The sequence below is a fragment of the Rosa chinensis genome, chromosome 5 (genome assembly GCF_002994745.2).
Source record: "Rosa chinensis cultivar Old Blush chromosome 5, RchiOBHm-V2, whole genome shotgun sequence".
In the NCBI taxonomy this organism is placed as follows: Eukaryota; Viridiplantae; Streptophyta; class Magnoliopsida; order Rosales; family Rosaceae; genus Rosa; species Rosa chinensis.
The window spans coordinates 23,051,517-23,065,868 of NC_037092.1; the positions used below are offsets into that span (position 1 = coordinate 23,051,517).

Below are 14,352 nucleotides of genomic sequence, written 5' to 3' on the forward strand. Positions count from 1 at the left end.
ACTCCCCGATGACTGTCTTGACCTTCTGCTAGACATGACCGATCGGAATATCTATTCCTACTGCATATATTTGCTCAATACCAATCTTCTAGCTTTTGTCAAAGCTTATGAAATTGCTAGAGTATATTATATAGTAGTGGTAGTAGTAGTGGACTAGTGGAGGAGGAGAAAAACCTAGCTAAAAGAAGAAAGTGGGGGAGAAGCAATTTCTGAGATAGAAGAGGATGAGGAAGAAAGAGCTATAGCAGAAGCAGGAGGAGTAGGAGTGGGCGAGTTGCAGTGGTAGTTGTCTTAGAAAATTGTAAGATGGGGTGATAAATATTAGTGTACTTCTAATTAGCCTAAACGACTTTTGTATCCTGGATCCGCCACTGGGTACCAACAAGCAAAACCCAATTCTTTTAACTCCCATTTTGCTTGAAAGCTCTAATCTTTAATCCCATTTTTTTTTTTTTATCAAAGCTCTAATCTTTCACTCTTGGTTTCTGTTGAAGGGTTTATGTTACGCTCGGAGTGGTGAATTCAATAGGAATTAACTACGACCAAAACGGAAACAACTTACCTTCGTCGGATGGGGTGGTGCCATTAGCCAAATCCATCCAAATCACCAAGATCAAGCTCTACGACACCGATCCAAAAGTGCTGAAGGCGTTCGCCAACAGCGGAGTGGAGTTCACAGTGTGCGTGGGGAATGAGTACCTCGCCAAGATCCAAGACCCGGGCAATTTGGGTGCTCCAATTTGCGAGAGAGACCCTCCGTCTGAGGGTTCGAACACGAGGAGGCCTACATCTTGTACGTACGGTAGCGCAAGGATCTGTAAGTGTGGTTGCGGCAAAATTGTGGCAGAGTGGAGATGGAGATCGGGTGCTCTGTTCCGGTGGGAACCCAAATCTGTTTTGGGTCCCAAATTAGTGGGTTTTCTGTTTTTGGATATTGGATATTGGGTCAGTGGCAATGCTCATAAATTGTGATGAAACTTGAGCATTTTAGTCATTTTCCATTAAATTTGGGAGTCAAGCTTGCATTATTTGGCTTTTGGACATGGGCTCATGTCCTTATTTGTATAAATCTTTTTTAAAATGGGTTTTCTGTGTTTATATCTTTGGTCATGTACTACTATGTAATTTTCTAGTACACCTCTAATTTACTTTTTATAATACTTGAAAAACTAAGTAAACCTCCTTATTTTTACCAAAACATCCTTGAATATGAGATACAACAATCTGTTACTCTATTTTTTTTATCTCTATCTTCAACCATGAGAAGAATAATAAATCAAAATCACATGGTATTGCTCTCTTATGAGTAGGTCTCTCCTTAACCAAAATTAATCAGAGGTTCTCGATCTTGATATATTGCTAGAATCCTTTTGAATTTGCCAAAAGAATTGGATTTCAAGGATTTTGGGATGGAAGATCAAGTAATAACTATATCATAATATTCAATGAATTTAGTTTAAGAAAATTCCAAATCAGATTGTTTTGAATTTATTTTTGTATTAAATGATGGGCCATGTAGAGAAATTATTATTTTTGCTTAATTGTTTTAGGTAAATTATGAAACTGTATGGCAATATATGGAAATTCTGAAAGAAGTAAAAAAACAATTTAATTAAATGTTATATTTAGGGAGGCAAGAAGAGTATTATTTTTTTCTTTCCATTCTTTGTCCTTATTTGTCTTTTCATATGACTTGACAAAATATATTAATAATTGAAAAAAGTTGGAGGTCCAAATATTAAATTTGGAGGTCCAATAAGAATCATCTTTCTTCAAAATCCAATGAAAACCCATAAAAATGTACTGCAATATAATTCAGATTTTCATAGAAATTGTCAAGAGTGTTGCTATTGGGACCTCCAAATCTGCTCACTTGACCTTACTTTATTATAAATTATTAAATGACATATATAACCTACTATAAAATGACTATTAAGGACAATAATTATACCAAAAAAATATTACATTGATTTTCTATAGACTTTCCAATTCAGTAATATTAGATTGCATTATTTATATTTTCCTTATCTATTTTAATTTTCCAATTTCACTACATACTCATTAAAGCATTCATATATATTTAATAAGAATTAAAACTATGATTATGTGACATAAGAATGTATGATATACATGTTGAATGCTTATTGGTGAGGGAAAACAAAACAAATCATATTATGACCTAAATCTAAGTCTATCCATTATATTTGCAAAAAAAAAAAAAAAGAGCTAGCAATTAAAAAATATTTAAATAATTAATCATGAGGTACATAAAATAAACATTAAGAAAAAATGGTTAATCTTCATTTTTTTGGCAGAGCTAAAACAGAAAAAGAAAAAAAAAATTTAAAAAAACCTGCAAAATAGTTCATGTTATTTTCTTGTTGATTAGAAATTAATTTTTAAAACTCAATACCTTGTGTTTAATTTTTTTATTAAAAAAATATTTATGTTGTCGGATTAAGGAATGAATATGTAATTAAGATTTATAGAGTAATTAATTCATTAAATTAACTAAGTTTTTTGTTTTAAAAATAATAGTTTGTTTGCAAATTATATGAGTGAGGTTATTTGAGGAAATTCAGTGAGGTTTAATTAGTAAGTAAATTTAGTATTTGAAAATTTGATAGGAGGTGTAAAAAGCATAGGAGGTCCGGTGAATAAATTTGGAGGTTCTAATAGAAAATCTCAATTGTCAAATGATAATATTTACACTTTTATGTTCTAGTTCATCATATGAATTGCAAAACATAATGAAAAATTATGATGGGATGGACTTAAGTGGTACGTGTTAAGATTTAGAAGCTAAGTAGAAAGTTAGACTCGAGGGAGAGTTCTAATCAAAACTAGCGTGGCTAAGGCACATTAGAAAGGATGATTTGGTGAGAGATGTTGCATATCGTTAATGTGGAGATTTTTGGGATTGAATGGTCGATGCAAACTAAAAATGTGGAAAACAAAAATGTGTATAGTAAAAATTCACCATATAATATGCAAAATAAAAATGAATAGTTTATTTCTAATTTCACTAGGTCATTTGGATAAAATTTCACACTCATTATCGTCATTATGATTATGAGGACAAAATCAGTGCTACAAGATATCATTAGCTTGACACATGCAAATTCCGTTAGGCGTCGATCTAGAACCAGTGAGGTGGTGGAAGGGAGGTGATGGTAGAATTGAGGTTGTGCTGCCAAGTACAACAAATTTTTGCATTTACATATTTCAATTTTTTTCTGTAGCCAAATAATTTACAAATCTGAGATTATCATTTCCCGTGCCCATGTCAATTTTTACATAATAACCAAGTTCAATTTCCTAATTCAAATGCAAATTCTCTACTCTAGTACATGGCATGCGACGATATTACCCAATTTCAAATGTAGATATTCTAAACTGTATGACAGATAAATAATATCAAATAAAATCTAAAAGGAAACAAGAGATTGAAACAATGAGATCGATACAAACTTGTTACAAAATATTGAATAAAAGTTTGAACCATTGATTATTAAATCCAAACCTGTGAGACGATTGGTGCTAAAATTTTCGGTTCTGGTGGTGAGAGAAACCTGTCATTGAAGTTGGAGTTTTGAGTTTGGATTTGCCTTTTCATTTTCTAGGTTTCTCACAGAGTCACAGACCTAATTCTTTAGAGGGCTAAAAACTGTTTGGTACCATGTGATTTGTGCCTAACATTAATTCAGTTCCTCGATTTTCAATTTCATCAAAAACGCCCCTGTATTATTAAATCTCATCAAATAGATCATTCCGTCATTCTTCCGTCAACTCGTTGACATGGCGTACCACGTCAGCTCCTGTGGGCCCCATATCTAAGGCAAAGATAAGTATTTCATTCATTTCGTTATCCAAATGCAAATCCCTTCTTCTTCCCCTCGTCTCTTTCATATGGGTTTTGAGCAACTTCATGTACAAAATTGAAGCCCAGCTATCAGACAGTAGAGTTATAAGAAAATAAAAAATAAAAGCACTACGACTGACTGACAGAGAAGGAATTGAAGGGGCAACTCATAAATCAAGACTTCAAAAGATCAATCTTTTCAATGATAAAAATGGGTATTTCAGTCATTGCATTATCCAAACGCAAATCCCTTCTTCTTCCCCTCGTCTCTTTCATCTGGGTTTTGAGTAACTTCATGTACAAAATTGAAGCCCAACTATCAGACAGTAGAGTTAAAAGAAAATAAAAAATAAAAGCACTACGACTGACTGACAGAGAAGGAATTGAAGGGGCAACTCAGAAATCAAGACTTCAAAATATCAATCTTTTCAATGACAAAAGCATCCGATTTATAGATCATATATAACCTCATAAATCACATACCAAAGTGCCATTTCCCAAAAAAATCAGAGCAAGGACTCATCTTTCCCAAAGAATCAAAGTAGCAACTGTGATTTCATTCCAAGAAACAGAAGGAACCAGAATGAACACGAAATAGAATGAACCAAAAATCCAATCAAGCAATCCTAAAAAAAATAGAAACTCATTCAATCAAAACAAGAAAAGAAAGACAATTCTACAACTTCAACGATTCCAGAAACATCAAATCATCAATTTCTGCTCACTGTTTCATGTCATGGTCGGAAATTGGTCAAGGAAGACCAAAACCACCACCGTGAACAGTGAACCACAGTGGATCAGTAACTCCAAAATTTCAATTTCTGCTAATCTCCTCAAAACTTAAATTCAAGCATATAGCGAGTTAGAGCTTGGCAAGGGAAACAAGTTTGAGACCTAAGTTGAAACCAAACGTCGTCGGAAAACATGGAAATTTGCTGGAAAACTCAATCATCTTCTCCTCTTCGATTCTCTCTCCCAAGTTGATAGATGGACAAGAAGGTACCATAGGCTTCTTCACCTCGCCAAGACGAAGTTACCGCCACTGGTCTCGCTTGCAGCAGTGGCCGAAAATATGCCGGAAAACCCGAGAAGCTTTCGGGCTTCGTCCTGCCATCGTTGCTGCTAGTTCGGAGAACGGAGGACCGGGATCTGCTTCAAATCGCCGTGAGGAAGCTAACGGCACTGGTGCGACTTCGACTTGATCCCAAAGATCTACTTGCTGTCCTCGCTGAAGCGCAGTCGCTGCGCATCTCTCACCAGATGAAGGAGACGAGAGGAAGAAGAAGGGATTTGCATCTGGATAACGAAATGACCTAAATACCCATCTTTGCCTTAGAGATGGAGCCCACAAGAGCTGATGTGGCATGCCATGTCAGCGAGTTAACGACTGCAGTTGACGGAAGGATCTATTTGACGAGATTTGATAATGTAGGGGGTTTTTTTTGATGAAATTAAAAGTCAACGAACTAAATTGATGTTGGGTACAAATTACAGGGTACTAAACAATATTTAGCCCTTCTTTAAATATATGATCACTCTTGGGGTTAGGCACGGGCCGAAATTATGGTAATCCCGATCCCGGGCCCGGAAATGAAGTTCGGTATGGGCCGATATGGTTTGGGACATTTTGAGAATTGATCCCGACAAGCCCGAACCCGATCGCTAACAGGCCAGGACTTGAACCGAAAAAAAGAAAAAAGAAAAAAAAAAGACAGGTTTCAAATGACCATTTCAAAGAGAACAAGCAAGAGTGCAATTCCCTATAACACTTCATCATTCCATAATCCAACAAGCTGTCTTATTCAATAAATCAAGCAAGAGATGAACAACACTAAAAGCTAAAGGCCTAAAACTGAAGAAAAAAAAACGACCAAATCTGCATAGTGCATAGTTGCATACCAAACTACCAAAGTACCAAACTTACAAGTTGCAGCTAAAAGCTACACAAGAAGAAAAACATGACCAAATCTGCATATGCATTTACTTGCATACCAAAGTACCAAAACCGCAAGGCTGCAAGCTGTAGCTAAAAGCTAAACAAGAAGAAAAAATGACCAAATGTCCAAATCTGCATATTGCAATATTGCATACCATTGGCAAATTACTAAACCTGCAGGCTGCAAGTAAAAGCTAAAAAAGAAGAAAAGATTCAAAGAAGACCAAACCTGAATGCTGAATTGATGAGAGGTGAATTAAGGATTTAGGGTTCTAAGCTTGAAATCAAGCGAGTGGTGAGTGGTAACTGACTGAAGGGATGAGAATTGGGGATTAGTTTATCGTTAAGATCGGCCTATCCCGTGTGCTCGAGTCTATATTAAGACTATACACTTGAAAATTAACCAATTAAATGATATAAATAGAAAACATAACAAATTTAAGTAGAACGGGTCGGCTCGGGCCTTTACCGGATTCCAACAAAACAGGTCAGGACGGGCCCAAATAGTAATTTTTGAAGTTTCAAACATGTTCCGTCCCGCCATTTTTCGGTACAGACCCGGTTCGGGTTTGGTTTTCCGGTTTTAGGTGCCCAGCCCTAGAGAGTAGTATTGAATGTCTTTTAAGATTTAGCAAACTGAGACACTGTGTCGCAACTGCTCACTAAGAAATGAGGTTCGTATATTTAGGCTACCATGGTCCTTTAATAGGTCGAAAGTGATACTTTAGTTGTTTTAATCATTAAATATTTGGTTGTTGTTTTAAATTCATGTCCCAAAATGTCACTTGGTATTTTCCTTTAAAGGAGCTGAGTCAACGTTAAGATTCTGAACTACTTAATGCATCACAAGCTATACGTAATTTAATTTTCAAAAGATTTTTTTCTTTTGTAATCCAATAAATTATTAAATAAAAAAGATAACAACTAAGGAGAGGAGATATGAAGTTAAAATCCCTTAGCAAAAATAGTAGAACCAAAAGACAACCAAACCATAAACAAAATTAGGCAGAGTCAAATGAGAGATTGATCAAGACACACATTTAGCATCCGATTGTAAGTAGGGTAAGAGTCTCATGAACTCATGGGTCTCGTTTCATCTTCAATTTTTTTTTTGGTCTGAGACTTTGGAAAAGTTTAAGAAGATTCTTCTCTTCCATAATTGATTCACCCTAATCAAACCAAGAACTAAAAGACTTATCTTAGCCTGAACATAGGTACGATACCCAAGGGGTTCTTCATTTCCCAAATCACCTCACTAGAGCTTAGTTTGAACATTTGATTCTACCAAAACAAAATTTATATTATCACTGCCAACCAACGTGTCAATGCATGCACTCCCTAATTATCTCTTGTTCCTTGCTCCACTCGAGCAAGAATCTCATAACTATTAGCAGTGTAAACATTAACATTACGTCTGGAGAACTCATTAGGACATTCTGACTTCAAGGAGAAGTATCATTAGCTAGATCCTTCTCCATCATATCATTCCAATCCCCCCTTTAAGTAACGGGTGCTAGAGAACAAACAATTGGTTCCTTAGTTCAGAGGCAATATCATCTTCATCATTATTATTCGAATTGTTCACTAAAAACTTCTCAAAAGGCTCCTCCATCATATGCTGAACAATGACAACAAAGTCTTCCATAATAGCTTTTACAATAACTAATTTTGTAAATTGCGCCTTCTAATTTTGAATTCCGGGTTCACTTGAACCTTGGAAAGTATGACGCAAATTTTCAACATCTGAAATGGACTCAGTAGGAGAGAAAATTGCATGTACCTAGTCTTTGCTAAAATAGAGTTTTGTGGATCAATTGGAAGCTTAGAAGCACTAGCATTCTTATTAAAATTTAGCTTCCATGTTCTTGACGTAAAATTTGGGTGGATTTTCCACCATGCTCACGCTCATGATGACCATTGACCAGCCCACTTTCTTTGGCCTCCTCAGTACTGTTCAATAATTTCAATTGCCTGCAGCGATCAGCCGTATGGCTTACCATTCTACAACGGATGACATATTCTCATAAATAACCTCGAAAGGAAAACAGTGAGTCTCATGCTCAACCAACAATGATGAAGGTAACTAATTGGCAAGATCAATTATACATATACTAAAGCTGGTCGCACTGTTTACAAAATGAAGTGACTGTTTTACCCTTTTTTTTTGACTCAAATTACAATTCTGCCATAACTATTATTTATTATTATTATATTTTTACAATTCTGCCATTTAAATAATTTTTTTTTTTAAGGGAGAACAATTCTGTTTTGTATTTGTAAATTTCTACAAATCATGGAAAAAGTTTGTTGTTGTTATTGTATCCCATTTATTATTAATCTATTATTAACAAGAAAACAAATCATATTAACAAGAAAACAGATCATATTCTAAGTAATGTCTATATTTTTTAGATTGCGAATATTCATCTATTACATATGAAGCTTGAAAAGAAAACAAACCTGCAGCATCACACGGGTCAATTTACTAGTAATTACGATCTTTCATATATTTATATGACCATGATTTTTTTTTAAAATAAACTTCATTTATATAATTAATATACATCATATAAAATTTGCTTACAAGCAAAGAAAAATCCATAGTAAGCAAAGACAAACCTTCACAACTACTTTAATCCATTTCCTACACTACTTTACATTCATTTCTCTCATCTACTCTACAAGATTGTAACTCATTGTCATAGCCGTATGAACTGAACTGAACTGAACTCAACCCATAAGAACTTCCTTCTGCCTCACCAAGTTGTTGTCCTAAAAGCAAGGATTAATTCATAGTACCAAATAACCCATAACAACTTCTTGAATCAACTAAAACTCATGCAAAATACTTAAACTGTTGTTCTAGTGCTCACACCCCCAGCAATCTCTATAAGGTTCTGTGGATACCGATATTCTTGGCTCAACCTATATAATTTTACCTAAATTTGAGCGTGTGTCTGTGGAAGAGTGTCTCCAAGAAATATGGCTTCCACTGAGTCATGCAAACGAACAATTCCATCAGGAAGTACAAGTACCACCACCTAAAATTCCATCAGGAAGTCTTCTGTGGAAAACTGGATGTCAAAATAGTCCTTCCTAAGCGGCACCATATACCACGGGCAAAAGACCGACAAAGAGTAACAAGCAAGGCCTAAAGGATATTTGGCTTCAAAGGGGTAGAAACCTTACGCAACAACAATCGACCAATACGGTTAGTTTTGAAATGCTTCAATTGCTCAAGGTAAAGAGCTTCATTGATCTTGAATTCTTAACATAAGTTTATTTCAACGAACAATAGGAGTTGGCAATTGACTAAGATAAAACAAAGAGCACAATTGAGTTTGAGAGAATATACTCAAAGGTTCACCCTTTTATTTTATTTTATTTTTTTTGAGAAAAAAAGGTTCACCCTTTTAGAACAGGTGGAGAAGTCGCCGAATCAGCCACCAAGATGGCCCTTGAAAACCCAAAGACACGCCGCTGCTGTGAAAAAAAGAACGAAGGCCCTAGGAAAAACCCTAAGACAAGGGGGAAAAAAAGGGTCCTTGACCCATAAGGACGAATATAGGGAAAACATTTTCCTTCATTCCAACAAGAAAATGAGGCTCCCTCCCGATCCATTAATATTGAGCAAAATTATTATTTGCTAATATACTCAATTATCAAATTGCACCACTGCTACTGTCAACTCTCTCATGTCTCCATTTCTCTCACTCTTAGACCTCTCTCCCTCCCTCCCCAAGCTCGTCTGAATTGACCCCCAAAATCTGACGAGTGTACGCCATGGCGGACGTGGCTCAGACCCGATCCGTCGTATGCCATGACAGACGTGGCTCATATCCAATCCGTCCTCACCGCAATCGGCGACCAACCCAATCACGATTCCGTTGACTCAGCTAAGGCCAAGCTCGCCGGAGTCGTTGACAGCCGTGCTGACGTGACGTACAAGAAGCCACTCGATCAAGGATGCCGAGGAGAGGCTCGTCGGGATTTATCTGTTGGTGAAGGCCGGAGTGGTGGAAGAGGAGGAGGTGGATGGCGTCAGCGACCAAGTTTCATTCGGATTCTACAGCAGCCGTTATCCGGGGCTGGGCTGGACCGGGTCAACCTCTCGGATCAAGGCTTACGTTTCTTGTCCGAGGAATTTCGCCGGGTCAGTGGATTGCTTCAGCTTGATCTTTTCAACATTGAGCTGCAAGTTCGAGTTATTGAAGATTTTGATTTTAAAACAAGTCATTCCTGATCTCCATCGGTGTCGTTTGTTAAATTTTGAACTTTTTCTTTTTTGCAATGGGTTTCTTTGTTGGTCCAGCTCAGTGTTGTAGCTTGATCCACTTGTGGGTTCTCTTGAAATTTCGAAAATAGGATTGTGATCTTCCACAAAATTTTCCAATGTAGATGAGGAGTGAAGCAATGATGGCTAAGGTGAAGAGGATCGATGAGGTGGACAGATTTTCTAAATCCTTAATAAATTTTTTATTGATGGTTTGAAAAGACATCAGCAATTTAGTGTGTTTCTTTACACTCGGGGTCGATCTATTGTTTCTTGTTGGTACAGAATTATTTTGGGTTAGTAAAACTATTACTGACCTTTATTTTCTTTAATTTATATTGATCCATCACTAAAAAAAAATTATTGAAGGTCAATAAAAGTTTGATATCAGAACTGGAACTCCATTACAGAGAAGCTTCAAGGTCAGGTTCTCTCTCTCTCTCTCTCAAAGGGCAAATAGTTAAAAAAAAACTAAAAAAGGAACGGAAAAAAACTTTATTTTTTTGAGAATGCAAAAAAAAAGGAAGAAGATTTATTGGCAAATTTTTTATTCAAGTACAACTTAAGAGGAATTAATGTGGTAGAATTAGACTATTGAGATATTTTTCTATAAAAGTTTTGTTAGTGGCGCGTGTAGCATTCATAAGTCAACATTGCTCTTCATATATCTTACACTCTAAGAACATCTCTAACGCATCTATTAAAATGTGGTTGCCGTTATATTTGACAAATACTCTTGTTCCGATCAATATGTTAAAATCCTTCGTGTGAAGAAATCTTTCTAAAAAACCTCCTCCTATTTTCTATACTTATCTTCATCTCCCATTCTTTGATCCTTTCTCTCCCCTAATCCGAGTTAGTTCATCTCCCCTTCTGTCCTTTGTAGCCCTCCTTTTTGCATATCACTTTCAAGTTTTTTCTCCATGCCATGCACTCCCAAACTTTCAAGTCTTTCTCTATGCATGATGTAACCTAGCTCAACATGAGCCTTTTCTTTTTCAATGCCCATTAATTTCTCTTTCCCGTTTTGTTTCGACAGATTGATCCCGGGGTCACACCCCCATCAACTCATTGTGCACAGAATGACAGAAACAACTAAACTGATATGCAAGCCCATACAGGCATGGGCAATAAGAAGTCGATAAAGTTGTACTCCCCAGTCAGCCCCAGGACAAAACCACTAATCTGCCGTTTTATTCACTCACCCATGTAGTATTGGCTTACGTCTCCCCAAACGGCCAAACCTTTCGTTTTATTCGCACTCATAATAGGGTACGAAACTGAACCAGAGACTCAGGAGGTCGATCAATTTAGCCACACACCCACCAGCACAGCTAGCTAGCACTGATATCACCACCACCACTCCCACTCTCTCCATTTCCGTACTCCCCGCGCGTGTACGTCACTTCAGCTACAGCTAATTCCCAGCTCTCAGCCCCCTCTCCCACATAAAGCAAACACTGTTCCTCTCCTCGCCGGTGCTCAAACCCAAAATGGACTTCTCCGGCCCAAAACCAAACGGCCCACAGCGTAAAGACAAGCTCCTCGTCATCATGGGCGCCACCGGCGCCGGCAAGTCGCGGCTCTCCCTCGACCTCGCCGCCCGCTTCCCTCCGGCCACCTTCGAAGTCATCAACGCCGACAAAATGCAGGTCTACAAGGGACTCGACGTCACCACCAACAAGCTCTCCGCTCCCGAACTGCGCGTCGTTCCGCACCATCTTCTCGGTGAGTTCGACTCCCGCGACGGCGACGTCACCCCCGCCGAGTTTCGCCGACTCGCGGCTCAGGCGGTGTCTAGCGTCGTCTCCCGGAGGAAAGTACCGGTGCTCGTCGGCGGGTCCAACTCGTTCATCCACGCGCTCGTAGTCGACCGGTTCGAACCGGACTGTGATGTATTTAACGGCGAGTCTGTAACGGTAGCGGTCTCGTCGGAGCTCAGGTACGACTGCTGCTTTCTCTGGGTCGACGTATCGCTGCCGGTGTTGACGGCGTACTTGCCGCAGCGAGTGGAGGAAATGCTCGACTCGGGGATGTTCCACGAGCTGGCCGAGTTCTACGGGGAAAACTCGGCGGGTCGAACCGGTCTGAGGAAGGCGATCGGAGTGGCGGAGTTCAGCCGGTACTTTAAGGAGTACCCGCCGCCACCAGCGGCGGAGGATGAAGATCCGGTGCGGCGGGGAGCATATGATGAGGCGGTGGGGGAGATTAAAAAGAACACGTGTCGGCTGGCGAAGAGGCAGATCGGAAAGATTGCGAGGCTGAGGAAGGCGGGGTGGGACCTACGGAGGCTGGACGCGACGGAGGCGTTTAGGGCGGCGGTGACGTCAGATGACGAGGAAGAGGGGAAGAGGTGGTCGGAGATTTGGGAGCGAGAGGTGGTTGAGCCAAGCGTGAAGATTGTGAGGCATTTCTTGGTGGAGGAGGAGTAGGTCTTCCAGCGTTTTCCAGACTCTTCTTTTTTTCCCTTTTTTTTTTTTTTGTAATTTTGAATTTTTGTGTTTTTTTTTTTTTTTTTTTAGGACTAATTTTTGTTACTTTTTAATTTTTGGTGGAGGAGGACTAATTATTTTTTCTTTTTAATTTTGAATTTTGAATTTTTTCTTACTTTTCTAATGGGGGTTGGAAAATTTTGGGAGAAGGGGCCGAGGTTTGTCAACGAAGGAAGACCAAGGAGAGGTCAAGATGAAATTGGGGAGGGAGGGGGGAGATTTCAAATTTTGGGTTTGAGAGGGAAATTCCCCAAGATACTCGAGAGATAATGTAAAAGAAAGTTACCGTTGTAAAATTAACTTCATTGGTTCCTCATGTACTAGATAGAGCTGAGTAAACTTTAGAGTGTAGATATTGAATGAAGACCTCATAATAGACTTACTAGAGAACTGTTCCTCTTTGAATTCGCCGCCACTTAAATTATTAAGCCTAATTAATTGACCTCTTTCTATATATGCAGAGTTTTGAAATGAAAATGTATTGTTGTAATTAGTATATCGACCATCCACTCATATGTTTTAAATTAATGCCAATATATTCTCACAAAATTATAATTATTAAGAGTTTTGTAAGCATGCACAGCGATGTTGAACAACTACTTTTATCTCTTACATGCGTAAGAAATTAGTGGATAGTTTTCTTTAGAGTGACTAGCAAATTTATTGATGTGTATCTTTTTTTTTTTCATTAGATTGTCTTCGAATATTATACATACTCAACCAAATTTAAACGTGAAAGATTGATGCTAGTTGTAGAATATAACCCAAATATGTATCCGGATTTTTCACATTACTTTTTCTTATACGAACCAAGAACTTCTACCATAAAACTAAATGAATGAAAACCATGTACCAACCTCTATCAAGAAACAAAAAATAGTAATTGATTGGAGAATTCAAAGTGAACATGTAAGTGCAACATCATCATTCAACAAGAAGTTGAATGAAAACTTCAGTACATTGCCTAATCATGTACCGCACTCAATCAAGAAACTAAAATTGGTAATCAATCATGGAATTTTTAGCAGACACGTAAGTGCAACATTATTCGACCGCGAAAAGTTGAATGAAATCTTCGGTACATTACATAATCTAAAGATTTTTATCAAGAGTCTAGATTAACAGATTCTGGAAAATAAAGCACGCGAGTAGAGTAAATTGTCATAAAGATTCTGACCCAAAAAAAAATTGTCATAAAGATTACACCACAGATATCCAAGGCAGAACAGTAACTTTGATCCTTTACATCATGTGTAAAAGACATTCCTCTGTATAAATTCGTCACATGGTGACAGGTGACATTGTTTCAATCCTAGGAGGCTTTGCCATCAAGTAGAAGAAGACAAAACACCCACTTCAGAATATACTGATCCGCCACTCTACACGCACTCCGTCGCTGAAAATGGCGTTAGAGTTCCAGTCACACAAGGACGGCGCTTGGTACGAAGCCCGTCTACTAACGGAGTACGCCGGCGGTGACCGCCGTCTCAGAATCATGTTCGCCACCTTCTCCGACGAAGAGGACGTACGAGTTGGTCAATGCCAAGGACCTGAAGTCGCTCCAAGACGTACGTCGACGCATTGAGGTCCCGGGTCAGGAAAGTGTCTATTCAGCACCAGGACTACGAGTTCTCCAAAGTAAAAAAGCGCTTGGTCGTCTGCGCCGCCCGTTCTTTTCAACCCGACGACCGCCGCTTCTGCGACGCCTTAATCGACAGGGTGAGCTCTCTGTTTCTCTGTCCTTTTTTTTTTTGGTTGCTTTCTATGTGTTTGTGAAACTCTACTGAGG

General features: G+C 38.3%; 1 protein-coding gene across 1 annotated transcript; it reads left to right on the plus strand.

Moving 5' to 3' along the window:
* The first annotated feature begins 10,703 nt into the window (after positions 1-10,703).
* Positions 10,704-12,763, plus strand: LOC112202525 (adenylate isopentenyltransferase). Its single transcript, XM_024343533.2, has one exon. It carries the CDS (start codon positions 11,565-11,567, stop codon positions 12,501-12,503), a length of 939 nt encoding a protein of 312 aa, XP_024199301.1. The 5' UTR covers positions 10,704-11,564; the 3' UTR covers positions 12,504-12,763.
* Positions 12,764-14,352: the final 1,589 nt, after the last annotated feature.